The sequence below is a fragment of the Tachysurus vachellii genome, chromosome 17, assembly GCF_030014155.1.
Source record: "Tachysurus vachellii isolate PV-2020 chromosome 17, HZAU_Pvac_v1, whole genome shotgun sequence".
NCBI classification, from domain to species: Eukaryota; Metazoa; Chordata; class Actinopteri; order Siluriformes; family Bagridae; genus Tachysurus; species Tachysurus vachellii.
The window spans coordinates 10,097,781-10,115,882 of record NC_083476.1 but is presented as its reverse complement, the minus strand read 5'-3'; the positions used below and the strand labels follow the sequence as shown (position 1 = coordinate 10,115,882).

The following is an 18,102-nucleotide window of genomic DNA, read 5'->3' as shown; positions in this document are numbered from 1 at the left end:
CAGGCACACATAGTTAGTATACACAGGCATCATGGCTCCCCAGAGCAGCAACAATTATTGGTATTTAGATCTGCACTGTTGAGGGGCAGGTCACAGACAGCCTGCTCCCTCCCTTTGGGGGGGTCCTCCTAATGTACCATTCACAGAAGCAGCATGGGTCTTTTATCTCTGTCTCCAAGCATGAGTTCATATATGTACTCACTCAGAGGCAATAGCAGCTCCATAGCAGATCAAGTCTGCCAAGGCCTTCACATCAAGGCCTACAATCCATTCACATCTATAAACGCAATAAAATAAACTATAATAATTATAAATAATAACTGCTACATTAGGGGGCACGGTGGCTTAGTGGTTAGCACGTTTGCCTCACACTTCCAGGGTCGGGGTTCGATTCCCGCCTCCACCTTGTGTGTGTGGAGTTTGCATGTTCTCCCCGTGCCTCGGGGGTTTCCTCCGGGTACTCCGGTTTCCTCCCCGGTCCAAAGACATGCATGGTAGGTTGATTGGCATCTCTGGAAAAATTGTCCGTAGTGTGTGATTGCGTGAGTGAATGAGAGTGTGTGTGCCCTGTGATGGGTTGGCACTCCGCCCAGGGTGTATCCTGCCTTGATGCCTGATGACGCCTGAGATAGGCACAGGCTCCCCGTGACCCGAGGTAGTTTGGATAAGCGGTAGAAGATGAATGAATGAATGAACTGCTACATTAATTTTGTAGTTTCTGAGCAAAATTGCCTAAGGTCATTGTTTTGTGTTTTGACTCTCAGAAGTAATTAATTCTCATAAGTGATTTAATCAAATCTTTAATTGTTTCATGAGGACAGTTGAAATCTGAAGAGCAGAAACTTTTCAAGAAAATTCTCTGTTTTAAATCAGATGGTGATATTAATGGTGACATTCCTGAATAACATCTTATAGATGCTTGTTCTGATCTTTGCAGGCTTTATTTGGGCTGAGATTAAAGAGATGTGGGACGGAGGCTTCACTGAATATGTTCACGACTGGTGGAACCTGATGGACTTTGCAATGAACTCTCTCTACCTAGCCACCATATCTCTTAAAATGGTGGCCTACTTTAAGGTAAAATCCTTGTGAGTTCTACAAAGATGACCTGTAATATTTAACTAACAAAATAGGTTTTGTGGACACCTGACCATCACACCACATCTTCCAAATATTGTTGACATAAAGTTGGAATCACATAATAGACAATGTCTTTATGTGCTGTATTATTAGAATTTCCCTTCATGTCAGTGGCTTGAACACATTTGGGATTAACTGGAATGCAAACTGCACCCCAGGCCTTTTGTGTTTGCACTCACTATATATAACAAATATCTTTAGCCACATTCCAAAACCTAGTGGTAAGACTAGTGGGGTTTATAAGATAAGTGAGAGTCAGGTGTTTCCAAACTTTTGACCATATAAGTGTACCTATCTTGTAGCTTTCTGAATGGGTGTTCTGAAAACAAAATACAGTATGACAAGCCTAATTACCATTTAATTTATGACAAATTTCTTTTTTGTGGGGTCTGACAGTACAACAGCTCCCGTCCTCGTGAAGAGTGGGAGATGTGGCACCCAACACTGATTGCTGAGGCGTTGTTTGCCATTGCCAACATCTTCAGCTCACTTCGGCTCATCTCACTTTTCACAGCCAATTCTCACCTGGGCCCACTGCAGATTTCGCTGGGCCGAATGTTGCTTGATATTCTTAAATTCCTCTTCATCTACTGCCTTGTACTCTTAGCCTTCGCTAATGGTCTCAATCAACTCTATTTCTACTATGAAACTGAAGCAGCAGACGAGCCAAACCACTGCAAAGGCATTCGCTGTGAGAAGCAGAACAATGCCTTCTCCACGTAAGTTAGGAAAGTGTCTTGGGCATCATTAAATGTATTCCTATTGTTTACATGAAGTCAAGCTTAAAAATAACAAAAAATGACATAAATTCAAAACACTGACCATGAGCCTTATCTCTCAGCTGAATTTACACATTTGTAAGTAGTAAGTAAGTAAGTTTATTTCTAAAGCACATTTAATTTCAGCTCTAGTTGACCAAAGTGCTGTACAGAGATATAACATACAATCAAAACACAGTCAATAAAAACTTACATCAAGAAATTACACAGTAAAACAGGTAAAATATAAGAAAGTTAAAAAGGCAACGGGGGCACGGTGGCTTAGTGGTTAGCACGTTCGACTCACACCTCCAGGGTTGGGGGTTCGATTCCCGCCTCCACCTTGTGTGTGTTCTCCCCATGTTCTCCCCGTGCCTGGGGGGGTTTCCTCCGGGTACTCCGGTTTCCTCCCGGTCCAAAAACATGCATGGTAGGTTGATTGGCATCTCTGGAAAATTGTCCGTAGTGTGTGAGTGAATGAGAGTGTGTGTGTGTGTGCCCTGTGATGGGTTGGCACTCCATCCAAGGTGTATCCTGCCTTGATGCCCGATGATGCCTGAGATAGGCACAGGCTCCCTGTGACCCGAGGTAGTTCGGATAAGCGGTAGAAAGTGAGTGAGTGAGTAAAAAGGCAACAGCTTTTTAAAATCCTAGCACTTACTGTAAATCCCAGTTTCTTTTCAAAATAAGAAATATAAAGAACATCTAATGTAGCACAAATTACCTTATAAGACTTCACAATATTGTTTTCCAACATTTTTTATTTCATGAAAGTACAGTATATGACCTAATACCTGACTTGAAATATCGAGGCTTTGTTTGTTGTTTGTAGGGAAGTCAGCTATGAAACAAAATGTTTCGGATGTTTAAAATTTTGTATCAGAAGAATTGCAATAAATACTTCAGATTCCTCCCCCAGAACAAGTGTGTAAATGGGTGTGTATGTTTGTGCGATTGTGCCCTGCTATAGAGTACCATCCTGTCCAGGTATACCCTGCCAAATTCCCAGAGTCTCCTGGGACTTGCTAAAGGTTTCCCATGACCCTGTAGTATAAGCGGTGTAGAGAATAGATGGATGGATATAAATTCAATAAATGCTGCCATATAGGCCTGTGTGAGAGTGTAAAACCCACTCCTCTGGTATTGTGGAAACAGTAGGTTAAAAATCGGAGGATATTCAACAAATACAGAACAACTGTCCTGAGAGGGACGAAAGTTACATTTCTTTAAAATAAAAATACATGAAAAACTTTTTTTATCTGTTTTATGTTCTGTCAGCATCTACCTTGAAAGAAATGATGTTGGGGACCATGTGGTGTATATATATTTGTCCTTGAGTCATAGGGAGATAGATCTGTCTTTCTTTTTCTTCCTGTCTGTCTGACTGGAATGTCCTCCATTATGTCCTCAACAAACAACAAAGTGAAAAATTGATTGAAATATTTTGTGACCTAAAAATGAATGCATACCTAATTATTTTCATGATTTATCTCTTTGTATGAGTATCTAATCACTCACCAAAAATGCCTGTTTAGATTCTGTGTGTGCGTGTCTGTCTGTCTGCATATTTTTCTGCATATCACTCAGAGTCTCTCTTATTTCTATCCTTTCCATTTAGGTTATTTGAGACACTTCAGTCTCTCTTCTGGTCAGTGTTTGGTCTGCTCAGCCTCTATGTAACCAATGTGAAAGCTCGGCATGAGTTCACTGAATTTGTTGGGGCCACTATGTTTGGCACCTACAATGTTATCTCACTGGTGGTTCTGCTCAACATGCTTATAGCTATGATGAACAATTCCTACCAGCTAATTGCTGTAAGTACTCTTTGGGAATATACCAGTGAACAATGAACTTGGTCAATGAGAATGTTAATATTAATCTTTAGTGACTCTGAAAGTGGGTTTATTATTTGGCCATGGTTGATAGATGTTTCAGTTATAAAAACTGCTTCCCTTATGGCTTGCTCATGATGTAAATCTACAGTGCTTTCCTATCTTATTCAGCTCTACTGATTATTTATCTTTTTGCTGTGTTGTAATATCAAATTTATTTATAAAAATGAAAATTTCCACAAACTCTTTCAAATTAGGCGCAGAACATTGGTGGACAGCAATTTTCAGCCCCAAGATTTTGGATATAAATATAAACTTTGCTTGTCAATTTCACAACATAAACCTTCTTTTTTCAAGCAATTTCTATGTAGTTTTGGGCCTGTTGTAATGTAAATATAGTGGACCAATCAGTACATGAGCAAGGTTTCATTAACAAGCTAGACATTTTTAATAGTGCTTGAAACAATACAGCTCTAAAAATGAAATTACATTTTAAAATGTTTATTTTTTCCTTAAATGAGCAAGCCGGGGCAATGGCAAAGAAAAACTCTGAGAAGACACAAAGACTTTTTTTTAAAGTAACCCATCAGCATCAGGGTGACAATGGTTCCAATTAACAATAGTTCCATTTTGTTATTCAGGATCACGCTGACATTGAGTGGAAGTTTGCCCGCACCAAGCTGTGGATGAGCTACTTTGATGAAGGAGGGACACTTCCACCTCCTTTCAATATCATCCCGAGTCCCAAGTCATTGTGGTACCTGTGTGTATGGCTGCATAGCCATTTCTGTGGTCAAGGACAACCTACCCCTGATGAACAGCACAAACACGACAACCTCAAAGAGTTCACGGTATGTATTCAGAGGTTATGTCTTTATTAATGGATGATGGTGGTGTGTGCAGGGTCAAAGCCAAGTCAGCTTTTATTATGCAACACACCAAAAGGCATATTTATATATAAATAGCATAGAATACATAAACACACATAAGCACTCAGACAGTAATAAAGGATAGAGTACTCCTCAAGAACTGCATCACATACCATGGCAGCTAGGTGCAAACAAGAATGACATTAAAATAACAGACAAGATAACAAAAAGATCAACCTCAAAACAGGTACCCAATGTATCTAAACAGCAAGCTGCAAAGCATATCTGATTTGTTTTCCCCAATGGCATCACACTGGTTTTGAGAGTGCTGCCATTCAAGTATTTAGCATAATATGCTGACACTCTTTCTATCCTACTTTGTCTTATTATTTCAACAAACATGGAAATATATTGTATGCATGGCAGCATTTTAAATTTCCCTTATGAACTTATTAAGGGCAAAATCTCTTTGCTACACACTGACATGAATATGAGATAATAAATCAGAAAATCTAGATATGGTAAAGGACTTAGAACCTGGTACCTTTGGCGGTAGACCATCCAGAACAGACACTAAATTAAAAAACACTTAATGTTTGGCTGCATATTTATTGCTTGCAATAACTATTAAGTTTTTATTTAAGTTAAGGATTGATTTGGCCAGTGGGTCATTGGGTTAATGTCTGCTGCATGATGCTCCCATTAACATTGGATGTATTTCTCTGTAAATTGGGAGACAGAATGTTTCTGTTCTGTTCTAAATTCATTCTGTATAATTAAATACATCATATAGAAATATTAGTAAGTTTGTTCCAGAAGCAGCCATACAAGAAAAATCCATGAAACCACCTCCATCATGCTTGACATGTTTTGCAGGAATAGATCCTTCCTTTCCCCATAGTTTGGCCTAATCTTGGACTCCTTAGTCCATAAATCTCCAGTCTGGCCTCCTGATTTTTACTGCTAAGGAGTGATATTCCCTCTTAAAAAATGCTTTACTGATATAGATAGTTTTCTGTTATTCAGGGCCTGGGCAACAATTATTTCTGATCATTTAAAAATGTGTGGGTTATCCAAGAGATAGAACATTCTAGTTTGTTAAGCACAAACAAAATTGAAATTGCACAAACAAATAACCACAAATGAAAACAAAATCCAATTTCAATATGTAGTCATTCGTTCCACAAAAGTAGGAATAGATGCAAAAAAAATAAGTTCATGATCCTACATTTACAATCAGATACAAAGGAAAACCCTACATCATGTGAACTATAGGCCTCTGTAAGCACATCAAATCTTTGTATTTTATTTTTAAACACATCTGGTTCATGACAGCAAAATTAGAAAAAGAATGTGTGGCTTGTATGGGAGGGTGTTTAGGATGACAAAGGTTTGCTATATTAAATCTAAACAAAGTTTTGAACCATATCCATTGAATTGAGAAGCCCAAACGCCATGTTTGGGTGCTCTTGGGTACTATAATATGGAGTAATGGAGGAGGGCATCCTTGTAGCCAGTAGACCTTGAAAACATTAATTGAGACAATGATGAACTCCACTTTATACTAGAATATGCGACAAATGTGAGGGCTTCTGTCCAACAGCTTAAGCTACTCCTAAATTGGGTCATGCAACAGGACAGTGACCGCGAGCACACCAGATGAGCCAAATGTCAACTTGTACCAGAATAAAGGAAATATATGGAGGAAGAGTACGGATAAAGAAAGGAACTGTTTATGATCCAAAGCACACCACCTCATTTATAGCCTGTGTGGCTCATGATGTGAATGATTGAAAAAGGCAGAGGGATGATCTGTTATCTGTTCAGATTCAGCCAAATACTTCAAAACTCACTGGTGGATTTTTCACAATGCAGATGGATAATGACCCGACGTATGCTGTAAAAGCAAACCAAGAATTTTTTAAGGCAAAGCACAATGTTCTGCAATGGCCAAGTAATCTCTTGACCTGAATCCAATTGCAGTTCATTTGCCCAAGGCAAAAATTAAAGGCAAAACACCACATTAATAAGAACTGAAGTCAGCTTCAGTAAAGGCCTGGAAGACCAACACCAGGGAAGAAACCCAGCATCTGGTGATGTCTATGGTTTCCAAACATCTGGTATTCATTGACTGCTAAGAATTTGTAACTAAAATTAACTAAAATTGTATTTATCAGCAGTGCAATCAATTGTGTAGCTCCTGGTGTTACCTCATAGAATCTTTCTTATGCTCAAGGTCACTTTCCAAACAAAACCTGATGGTTGATGACTACCATTGGTTAACTGGTTACAACAAAGAAAACCCAGCAGGGTCCCCTTCATGGTTCATGCTGCAAGGTGAAATGATTGCTTAAAGTCACTGACTTTGGGCAGAATATCTGGGTCCAGACACCTGTTTCTTGTTAAAGTAAACACTAGGAAAAAGCCAGTCTCTGCAGAGGCCCATTTCAGTTCTGCACTCTATATGGCATCATAAGAGGATATTCTAAGGTACTCCAGTATAATAGTGAGAAGCCATACCCAGACAAAGCTGCCTTGATTACTTCAGAAGGACTGTTAAAAGTATTTCCACTTGAGAGCATTCAAAATCCACCACCGAATGTTTTTGGTTTTTTTTTCACTTCAGGAAGGCCAGGCCCACTTGTTTATATTTTTCTTTGGGGACTGCCAAACAGCATTATGTCCCCTTACAAGTGTATGTTGTAGGCATTATTGATGATAACAGCACCATGAATGGCTTCTGTTTAGGAGCCTGTGATGAGACTTTCCTTGTACTTGTGCCTCTTAAAGACACTCCTTTTAGGTCTATGTGTTTATTTGACTTGATGCAAATATCTCTTAAAACAGCATTCTTGCTATCAATCACATCAGCTAAAAGATTTGGAGAATTGTATACTCTGGACACAAGCTCAGCTTGCATGCATTATAGGTCTATTGACCTTCTTGGCTGTGCTTGGCTGTCCCTTATTTAGCTTGAACAGGAGCCATCAAATCCTCGGTGGCTTAGTGGTTCGCACGTTTGCCTCACACCTCCAGGGTCGGGTTCGATTCCCGCCTCCACCTTGTGTGTGTGGAGTTTGCTTGTTCTCCCAGTGCCTCGGGTACTCCGGTTTCCTCCTCCGGTCCAAAGCCATGCATGGTAAGTTGATTGGCATCTCTGGAAAAATTGTCCCTAGTGTGTGATTGTGTGAGTGAATGAGAGTGTGTGTGTGTGCCCTGCGATGGGTTGGCACTCCGTCCAGGGTGTATCCTGCCTTGATGCCCAATGACGCCTGAGATGACCAATGACGCAATGGCTCCCCGTGACCCGAGGTAGTTCGGATAAGCGGTAGAAGATGAATGAATGAATGTTTTTGAACGCACACAAGAGCGTAATCTAACCACGTGACGCAGCAGGCAAGCAGAGGGAGAGCGCGCACTAACTAATAAACAACAGTCGTGACGAAACATGGAAGGCGCTACACCAAAAATATTTCGGGTACCGGGATTTTGGGGATCCAGTCCCCTTATTCGGTTTAACCACTATGTAGACATTTGTGATGGACAGGACTCCCTGCAGTTTTTGTTCAAGGTAGCGGTAAGAGTTATGGCCATCCCTGCATCAAGTGCACCTGTTGAACATGTATCGCTCACAATTGAGTGACAAAGTTCTATCAAATTAAATTTTTTGCAAGTGCAATGTAGTGTAAATGGTTGGTCACTGTTTATGTGGAAATGTCAGCCTTTTTACAATAGCACTTATAATTGGTCTTCAGTGTTAGGCTGTGAGTGAAAAGCGTATGGATCTTTTATGGGGATGCACACACACACACAACACACACACACACACACACACACACACACACACACACACACACACACACACACACACACACACACATATATATATATATATATATATATATATATATATATATATATATATATATATATATAAACCCTAAATATAAAAATAAAAAACCTCAGAGTTGCAAGCACAGCCATATTCTTGTCTCGCACGCACACGCACACGCACACACATTCAATTTAAATGGATAGTTCACCCAAAAATTTTAATTCTGTCATCATTTTCTCACCCTCATGATGTTACAACCTGTATAAATTTCTTTGATTTGATGAACACGGAGGAAGATATTTTAAGGAATGTTTGTAACCAAACCATTCATGAGCCCTATTCACTTCCATAGTGGGGAAAAAAGAATACTATGGAAGTGAATGGGGCTCATGAATGGTTTGGTTACAAACATTCCTCAAAATATCTACATGTGTGTTCATCAAAACAAAGAAATTTATACAGGTTTGTGACATCATGAGGGCGAGAAAATTATGACAGAATTTTAATTTTTAGGTGAACTATCCCTTTAATATTAATAAATTACACTCACTCCAATCATCTCTCTCTCTCTCTCTCTCTCTCTCTCTCTCTCTCTCTCTCTCTCTCTCTCTCTTTCTCTCCAATAGTTAATTCACTTCAAGGTTTGTGTGATTCAATAATTTACATTTTTTGATTTGACGTGATTGATTGTTGTTGTTATTCTGTTGTTAAAAAGGAAGGATCTAATTTAAGGATGTGTTCATGTCCCATTAAAAGGGAATGCCTGTTCAAAAAATTTGGTTGCATAGAAACCATTGCACTTTTTTATATATATTTTCCATGGTCTTCTGCCATGTTTGAGGCATATTGAAACTTTTCATACTGTACTTTTATGTTGGCCTTATTTCAGTTACATTTACATCTTAGGCTTTGTAGTTTTGATTTTCATTCATTTTTAGATTTTTATTGTATTTACAACTCACCTGTATGTGGACACCTTTTAAAAATAAATGCATATAATCATTTTTGTTGCAAATAAAACTGTAAATACCATAAATACTGTAGATTTAACTTTGTTTAATATATACATTTAGTTAAATCATCAAACATCTGTATGACTTGCCAGTGACTTGCTTGATTCAAGCTACGACTTGACTTGAATTGCTTGACATAAAGCAGTGATTTGACTTGACTTGACTTGACTTGACTCACAAAAATTGACTCAGACTTGCTTGAGACTTGCACATGTGTGACTTACTCCCACCTCTGGTAAATATAATAAATCAATTGATGTTGGGGAGTCACCACACAAACATAAGAGTGTTTGTGTCAGAAAAAAAAGAATTGAAATGTTCCAGCAAATTTTTAAGACATAATATCAAAAAGTAAACATGCTTAGGCTGCCTACATTTTGAAGAAATTACAGTAACATTACAGAAGAATGTTTCATACCCTGTGCATTTTCTGGTTTTAAAAGGCATGTAAGATGCATTTAGCCATAGGGAGGTAATAAACCTACATTGTTTTGCATAATATATTAAACGCAGCAGTCAGTTATAGTGTTGCACTATAAGAAAGCCAGCCATTCTACTGTTTCTAAAAGAAAAGGTTACCAAAGTATTATTATTGTTGCATTTACTACTTTTTTCCTATTTGACAAACAAAATCGTACTTACTGTATGCAAAGTACAGAAGCAAGAAAGGGTCAAATGACTTCCACTTAAAATTATAGTCTGCAATTAAAGTATTTCATTTTTCATACATGCTGAGGAAACCTTTTCACATTAGATTTTTTTTGTTTTGGCACAATCATCTAGATGAACAAATCATTAAAACAATTTTTAATAGATTCTGGCTCTTGTATGTCCAGCCTTGAGTCACTGTAGGCCAGAGGCAGTTTCTAGGCAACCGTTTTTCCACCGTGCCAGTACCTCTAATATGACGTCTTCCATCAGCAGCTGAATTCTCTGCCCAGTTTTCCTTTTTTTGGAATATATTTTATGCCCCTCCCCTGTAAACTCACTCACCCACAGACTCCCACACATACTGTACAGTTTTTGGAATCAAATAATGAGTTATGTAAGGCAGCTGAAATATATATATGGATGAAGAAGAAGGTGAGTGGTGCTTTTAAAAATGAACAGATTTTGACAAGATTTTCCCACCTACATTTTCACTTAATGGTGTTTGTGTTACAGTGATTGCTTCAGTAGTTAAGGTTGTAGGTTCAAACCCCAGGCCTGGTCAGAATATCCTATTTTTCATACTTGTAAGAAATACAAGGCTCTTATTACAAGGTTCTACGTGCACTGAACTCTGCCTCACATTTAAATAACTTAGAGAGAAGGCATAAATGGATAAATGTAAACTTATGTGCATTATTACTATAACCCTCCTTATCACAGCAAAGCACAACTGAACAACACAATTGTTTGTTGATTACTAAATGGAAATAAACTGTCAAATCCAACTGTTGAACACTGTTGGGTTGTAGTAATATTGTTCTTTTTTTAGGAACGACATGCTGACAGCCTCATTCAGAACCAGCAGTATCAGGTAATTTAACTGTGCTTATTAAAATATAAAGATTTACTCAAATGTGCATGACAAAGCTACATTTAAATGCTTGGAGGCTGCTGTTTATGTTGGTACTAATGAATCATGAATGCTGGATGAATTGTGGAGGAATGTTTGTAGCATTAGGCACAGGCTCCCCGTGACCCGAGGTAGTTCGGATAAGCGGTAGAAGATGAAGATGGTTGTAGCATGCATTACATTGCTTCATATTGTATGGCTCTACAGTGATTCAGGAAATAGGCATGTCACTGATGCAATGTAAACTGGATTCTTTACATGCCCTGTTACATCATGTTTTAACAAGCAGCTCTGAAACAAATTTAGTGTGTAAAATGTTGGACTAACGTTGATGGTTAAAATTCAGATCCTTCAGGTCACTTTGTTTGCATTGTCTCTTGCCATTCTTCTTTGATCCATGAAATCCATGATCAGTGACCCCTGTGATCCATGATCCATGATATTTTTCCCCTCAGTATTCCTAGTGGAGTCTGTTGTGAGAGTGTGAACAATAACCATTTCTGAGATTATAGGACCAGTTCACTTGGCTAAAAATGTCTAATTCAAAGTTATTTAAATTAAGTTTAAAGACTAAATTAAGATACTTTTAAACATAACGAAACATTATTCAACATAATCATCTGTTCCATGAAACATAAGCATTGCACCCTCAAGCATTCCACAGGCATGATAATAACACTGTGCCAAATTATGCTAGCAGCTAAGACAAGGTGTTTACTGCAATATTACAATTGCCCATAATGCCCTAAATTGTTTTGTGCATTCACACTGCATGGAAAAGATGATCAAATATTAAGTAGATTATTGCTGAAAGGATAAAATCTGATCTGACCTGGTAGTGCCATTCGGGACAAATACGGCAACTCAACATTTGGAGCATTGCAGATAGTCTAGTTATCTCTAACTATAGCCTATTACTACAGTGTTGATTATTTAAAAAAAAAAAACTTTTTTAGAAAAGTTTAATAGAAACTTTTACTTTCTATTAAATTAACTTTATTAGGAACCACTGAAAATGTACACAATTACATAGTCATCCAATGTTTTGGGAAATGTCTACATCAATCAAAAAAGTATGAACTCTGTGACTGATTCTTGAGGCTGGTTTGATCAAAAACTACTGATATCCTGGAATTTTCCCTCATAATAGTCTCTAGATTTTACACATAAAAGAGAAACACATAAAAGAGAAAAAATAAATAAAAATAAAATAAAAACTTTCTTTGGGTGGAAATGCCTTACTGATAACAGAGGTCGGGAAAATGACCAGGTTAGTTGAATGGAGAATAGTAGCTCAGTCACTCTTTATAAACTGGCGTGAACAGTAAAACATAAAACACACCTGTCAGCCAAGAACAGGAATCTGAGGATATAATGAATGATTGAATTAAGTAATATAATCTTATTCCTAGAATAAAATGTTGGTAGGAGTATCAAGATGGAATCAGAGAGACAGAGACCAGGCACTTTACAACAAAGAATGAATATGTTGAAATTATATAACAGGAAGGTGATAAAACTGTAGTGGCTTGATTGTAAATATTCATATTCTTTTTGTTACTTACCTATTTGGTTTCTTTTTGAATCTTTTTTTAATGAGCAACTTTGGTTTTTCGTTTAATATACAGCTGTGAATGCAGTTTAAAATGATGCAATTAATTAATAGTAATAGTAATAGTATAACAATAATAGTAATTAATTAATAATAATAGTATAGCATTATACTATTCATCTTGTTGAAACTAGTTATTAGAATTGTGCAACATTTTCTAAAATAACAGTTTCAATGTCTTACTTATATCATAAATAAATGGTGTCCTGCTTCTTTGACCGTTAGACTATTGGCTGGGGGTATTGGTTGAGGGTAGACATTTTGGGTTAACATTATTGTAGTCCTTAGTTAGTCACTTATGAACACTTAGACTTTGCTCAAAAGGTCCTTCAGGTCCTATAAAAACTTTATACTCTTACACAACTACATTTCACAAAGGATTTTAAAGAATAAAGCCATATCTGAATTAAGAACATATCTGAGAAGTTCTAATCTCTCATCGGTGAGGTCTTTCAGTCTGTAAACCCTCTGTGCATTCCATTCTGCACAAACTCTAGACACTGATGTGTTTGGAACGCCTAGATCAATAGTATCTGAAATTCACAAACCAGCCTGTCTAGCACCAGCATCCATGCCACTGTTAAAAGTCACAGGTCATATTTCTCATTATTATGGTGTTTGGTGTGAACATTAACTAAAATCTTGGCCTTCATCTGTATGTTTTGTGCTGCTGATAAATGGTTGAAATTGCATAAATGAGCAGGTGTACAGGTGTTTCTTTTAAAGTGACTGGTGAATGTATGCTTTATATGTTCAACCTTATATACTGTGTATGTTCTCAGCCACTGTACCATGCTTTTGCAGATTTTGCTCAGCATATTTCCAGTGGTTTCTGACGTTTGACAACCTGTACATGAATATGTCAATATTATATGAGCAGTAATGTTTCTTTTTCTTCTTGTGATGCTTATTTTAGGAAGTGATCAAAAATCTAGTGAAACGATATGTGGCGGCCATGATCCGCAGAACCAAAACGGATGAAGGGCTGACTGAGGAAAACTTCAAGGTGTGTCAGTTGTTTAATACCTAAAATTATAATGTAGACAATATTAAGTGTTAAATAACAGGTAAATATTATACTACACTTTAAGTATGAGACATTTACATCAGATTGATTCATTTCACCCCTGCCTGTTTAACCACCATGGGTGCCAGAGCACTTACACGTACCGCTCATCTCTGGAATTCTTTCATGGAAAACATCCGTAACATACGGTGGCCGAGAAGTGCAAAACAAATGAACAAATCCGAAAACACATTAAGAAATCCGAAAACACATTAACAAAGCCGAAAACAAATTAACAAAGCCGAAAACACATTAACAAATCCGAAAACAAATTAACAAATCCGAAAACAAATTAACAAATCCGAAAACACAATGACAAGTCAGACAACCCGGAAACGGTAGGTATCATTTTTGAATGGAAACTTACCGATCATTGGACAAGACACCTGTCACTCAAGATATACAGGTATGGAATCTTATGTGTAATGTGTAAAGTTCTCCGTTTATATAAGAAAATAACAGAATTAATCCACAGTAATCCATTCCATCCATCCATTCCGACTTTTCCCTGCGGCAGACTGTTGAACTTCATGTATACCTTGAGTGACAGGTGTCTTGTCCAATCACAAACTATACCAACCGCTTCCGGGTCGTCTGAAATGTCGTGTTTTCTGATTTGTTAATGTGTTTTGTGCACCGATTCAGACAACCCGTTAGAGGTAGGTATAGTTTGTGAATGGAAACTTACCGATCATTGGACAAGACACCTGTCATTAAAGATATACAGGTGGAATGAAAGGTGTCTCGTCTGATGATGGTAAGTTTCCAGTCACAAACTATACCAACTGCTTCCAGGTTGTCTGACTTGTTAATGTGTTTTCGGATTTGTTAATGTGTTTTCGGATTTGTTAATTTGTTTTCGGATTTGTTAATTTGTTTTCGGATTTGTTAATGTGTTTTCGGATTTGTTCATTTGTTTTCGGATTTGTTAGTGTTTTCGGATTTGTTAGTGTTTTCGGATTTGTTAATTTGCTTTCGGATTTGTTCATTTGTTTTCGGATTTGTTAACGTGTTTTCGGATTTGTTAATTTGTTTTCGGATTTGTTAATGTGTTTTCGGATTTGTTAATTTGTTTTGCACTTCCAGGCCACCGTAGTAACACAGTCTCTCTCTCCACATTTAAAAAAGGCTCAAAACCTTGTTCAGAATTACTTATTCCACGCTATCTTAGGATGCACTTCAATCTCCTTAAATGTTTAATGTTAGATAACTGGTCATTTTTTTATATTATTTTCTTGTTTACTGTTATTTTATTATTTATTACTTGTTTGAATTTGGGGGGGCACGGTGGCTTAGTGGTTAGCACGTTCGCCTCACACCTCCAGGGTTGGGGGATCGATTCCCGCCTCCACCTTGTGGGTGTGGAGTTTGCATGTTCTTCCCGTGCCTCGGGGGTTTCCTCCGGGTACTCCGGTTTCCTCCCCCAGTCCAAAGACATGCATGGTAGGTTGATTGGCATCTCTGGAAAATTGTCCGTAGTGTATAATTGCATAATTGCATGAGTGAATGAGAGTGTGTGTGTGCCCTGCGATGGGTTGGCAATCCGTCCAGGGTGTATCCTGCCTTGATGCCCGATGACGCCGGAGATAGGCACAGGCTCCCCGTGACCCGAGGTAGTTCGGATAAGCGGTAGAAAATGAGTGAGTGAGTGAGAGTGTTTGAATTTGTATGGGTGACCTTGAGTGCTTGAAAGACATCTATAAGTAAAATGTATTATTATTATTATTATTATGATGATGTCCTTTTTACATTTATTATCAAAAATAATCATGTTTCCAATTATTTTATATACATTTATTTGAGCCTTCTTACACTTATAGGCTCCTTATAGGCTTACCCATATAGGAGCCTTGGTTCACAACCTGGTTTCACAAGCCTATAAACTGGATTCTTTTGATTACATTAGAGAAATATTTCCTGTAATTAAGTGCTGTGTAAATGAGTCATGTTTGTTTCCTTTGCTTTAATTTAATTTGCATCTCTCGTGGTCAATCAAGGAGCTCAAGCAGGACATATCAAGTTTCCGTTATGAGGTCCTGGACCTGCTGGGCAACCGCAAACCGCCTCGCCGCACCTACTCCTCAAGCAGTGAGGCCACGCAACCTGACGGTGAACAAGACGATGAGCAAGATACAGAGAAGCGGAAAAGAGGAGCAAGGCCTGGAGGACAAGCACACTCAAGTTCTGTCTCATTTGCCCAAGCAGAAAAGAGGAGACGTGATGGCCAATTTACTGTTTCAGCTCTTTTCCGCTCTATGGCAGGTTTGGGGGATGTGGATGATGGACCAAAAAGCAATGGCTTCAAGAAAAACAGGTGGTCCCCTTCATTTGTGAGGACAAGTGGTCGCTTGCGGCACTTCTCACGCTCAAAGAAAGACTCATTGCGCCGTTTGGGATCACTGTTTCGTCGTGTGAATGGACATGTTGTGGAATCACGATTCAAGGGTCCCCAACAGCAACAAACCTACAGCATTTCAGATGGCGTTTTGCAACTGCCAACATCCTGGCAGGACTCCCATGCACAGCCAGAGAACTGGCTGTCAAGAAGCAGCATGCACCTGCACACACTCAGAGGAGAATCTGGTGCAAGAGACAAGAATCAAACTCAGTCAGTGTCCCAGCAGGCAAATGACACAGACAACCTCCTGCTAAGACCCCCTAGCCTACACTGTGCTTCCAGCCTGACTGCCTCCAGTTCCCGCTTGCTCTCCTCCAGTGAGGATCTGTGTCAGGGCTTGCCAGGGCCCTGTGAGAGCCTTGACTCCTCCTACTGGGAACAGGAGGAGTCAATCACCACACAGCTCTAAACTCTCATTGGCTGCACAAACAGTATGCTGCAATGAGAAAGGCAGACCTGACATGTCTGTATTCATATTAATATAGGCAACGGACAGCACTTGTACATACAGTATATTCAATTTGCTTTTATTACATCAACCTATAATTAGCAAATAAGTAGTCTTTAAATACTGTATTGAGAATGTTAATGATTCAGTTTCAGCAATATGGGAGTGCATTTGAGTCAATAACTCCTAATGCAGTGCTTTCTTTTTTTTTTTTGTTACAAGTACACACCAAATATCATTTGCATATATACTCAACAGCTACATATAGCGATCACATCATCTCTCATGGAATTTATTTAATAATGCTTCCCTCAATTCTAAGGTGTTGTGTAAAAAATGCAATCTGATCTTGAGAAAAAACTATAAATTCAACAACCGTTTGGAAGCAAATGGAAAGAGATCAAATTGGCTGAGACAAAACATCTCATTCTTGATGATCTTGTGCCATATTAGGCATTTGCAACATTGCCAAAAATGCCAGTGTGCCCTTATATAAATTAACCCTTACATAATTTTGAGCAGAAGTTTCAGAATAATAGAACACTAAAAGTTCAGACAGCATGATCTTCCCTTACAAAGATTATTCATTTGTTTCTATGCATTAAAATAAGGGTAGATTAAATACAAAGCCCCAGAGGAAGAAGCCAAACTTTTGACTCTTGAGAAACACAGAACCCTACAAACATTTCATGCAAAAAGCCACATTTGGAAATAAGCATCTGAACAATAATTACTTGTGCATGTACTTCTTGTTTAGACAAGAAGTGAGCATGTCTACAGTGAATGGCTCTAAAATAGTTAAGAAGAAGCAAATATAAAATGAGAAAAATAAATGAATGCATCAAGTCAGGTCAAGCATATTAAGATTGTGAAAGGTATTCAAATGTTATTCATTATCATCTAATTTTAATCTATACAACGGAATCTAATTTTCAATAGCCACTATACTCTTCGGTAATTTTAGTAATAATTTGATCTTTTATGCCAATAGGCAAAGTCAAAATGTTGACTTAACTTTTATGAAGCTTTCAGTTTTTTAATGAAATTATTTTTCTACATTTTGCATTGATAAAACAGGTTTCATTATGCTTTTGTCTCATGACAATGGATTAACTTTGACTTACAGAAACTTGGCTTGCTTTCAATTTCTATAATTTCCCAATAGATGAATGAAAGATAGCATAGAAAATAGGTCACAAATTCAAAGCTAACAAAACTAATTAACAAGGTATAATATTTTTATTCCAATTATAATTTGCATGGACAACATTGTTAGGAAAACTTGTTAAATTATGAAAAATTTGCAATTGTCAGTTTCCCACATTCTGCTTTGGATCACTGAAATATAATCATTCAACACAAAAAAAGTGTTTTTTTTTGTTGTTTAATTTTGTATTGATTGTGGGTGTCTGAAATGTTGGCTACTTTGAATCATTTAACAGAATCTAAAATATATATAGAAAAAATAATACAAATTGCCAGCGAATGTTGTAAGTTATTCAGAACTTTATCCTACAAGATATAGTCACAGGAAAGTAACACCACCTGTACATCTGCTCATTATCTAATC

General features: G+C 37.8%; 1 protein-coding gene across 1 annotated transcript in view; it reads left to right on the top strand.

Annotated features, from left to right (window-relative positions):
- Positions 1-17,794, top strand: part of trpc5a (transient receptor potential cation channel, subfamily C, member 5a) — a 35,888-nt gene extending 18,094 nt beyond the window's left edge. The window contains exons 5-11 of the mRNA XM_060891562.1: positions 938-1,077; positions 1,537-1,859; positions 3,517-3,712; positions 4,372-4,581; positions 10,928-10,969; positions 13,537-13,626; positions 15,684-17,794. Coding sequence (XP_060747545.1) covers positions 938-1,077; positions 1,537-1,859; positions 3,517-3,712; positions 4,372-4,581; positions 10,928-10,969; positions 13,537-13,626; positions 15,684-16,493 — 1,811 coding nt within the window. The 3' untranslated portion in view covers positions 16,494-17,794. The remainder of the gene's footprint in view (positions 1-937; positions 1,078-1,536; positions 1,860-3,516; positions 3,713-4,371; positions 4,582-10,927; positions 10,970-13,536; positions 13,627-15,683) is intronic.
- The last annotated feature ends 308 nt before the right edge of the window (positions 17,795-18,102 follow it).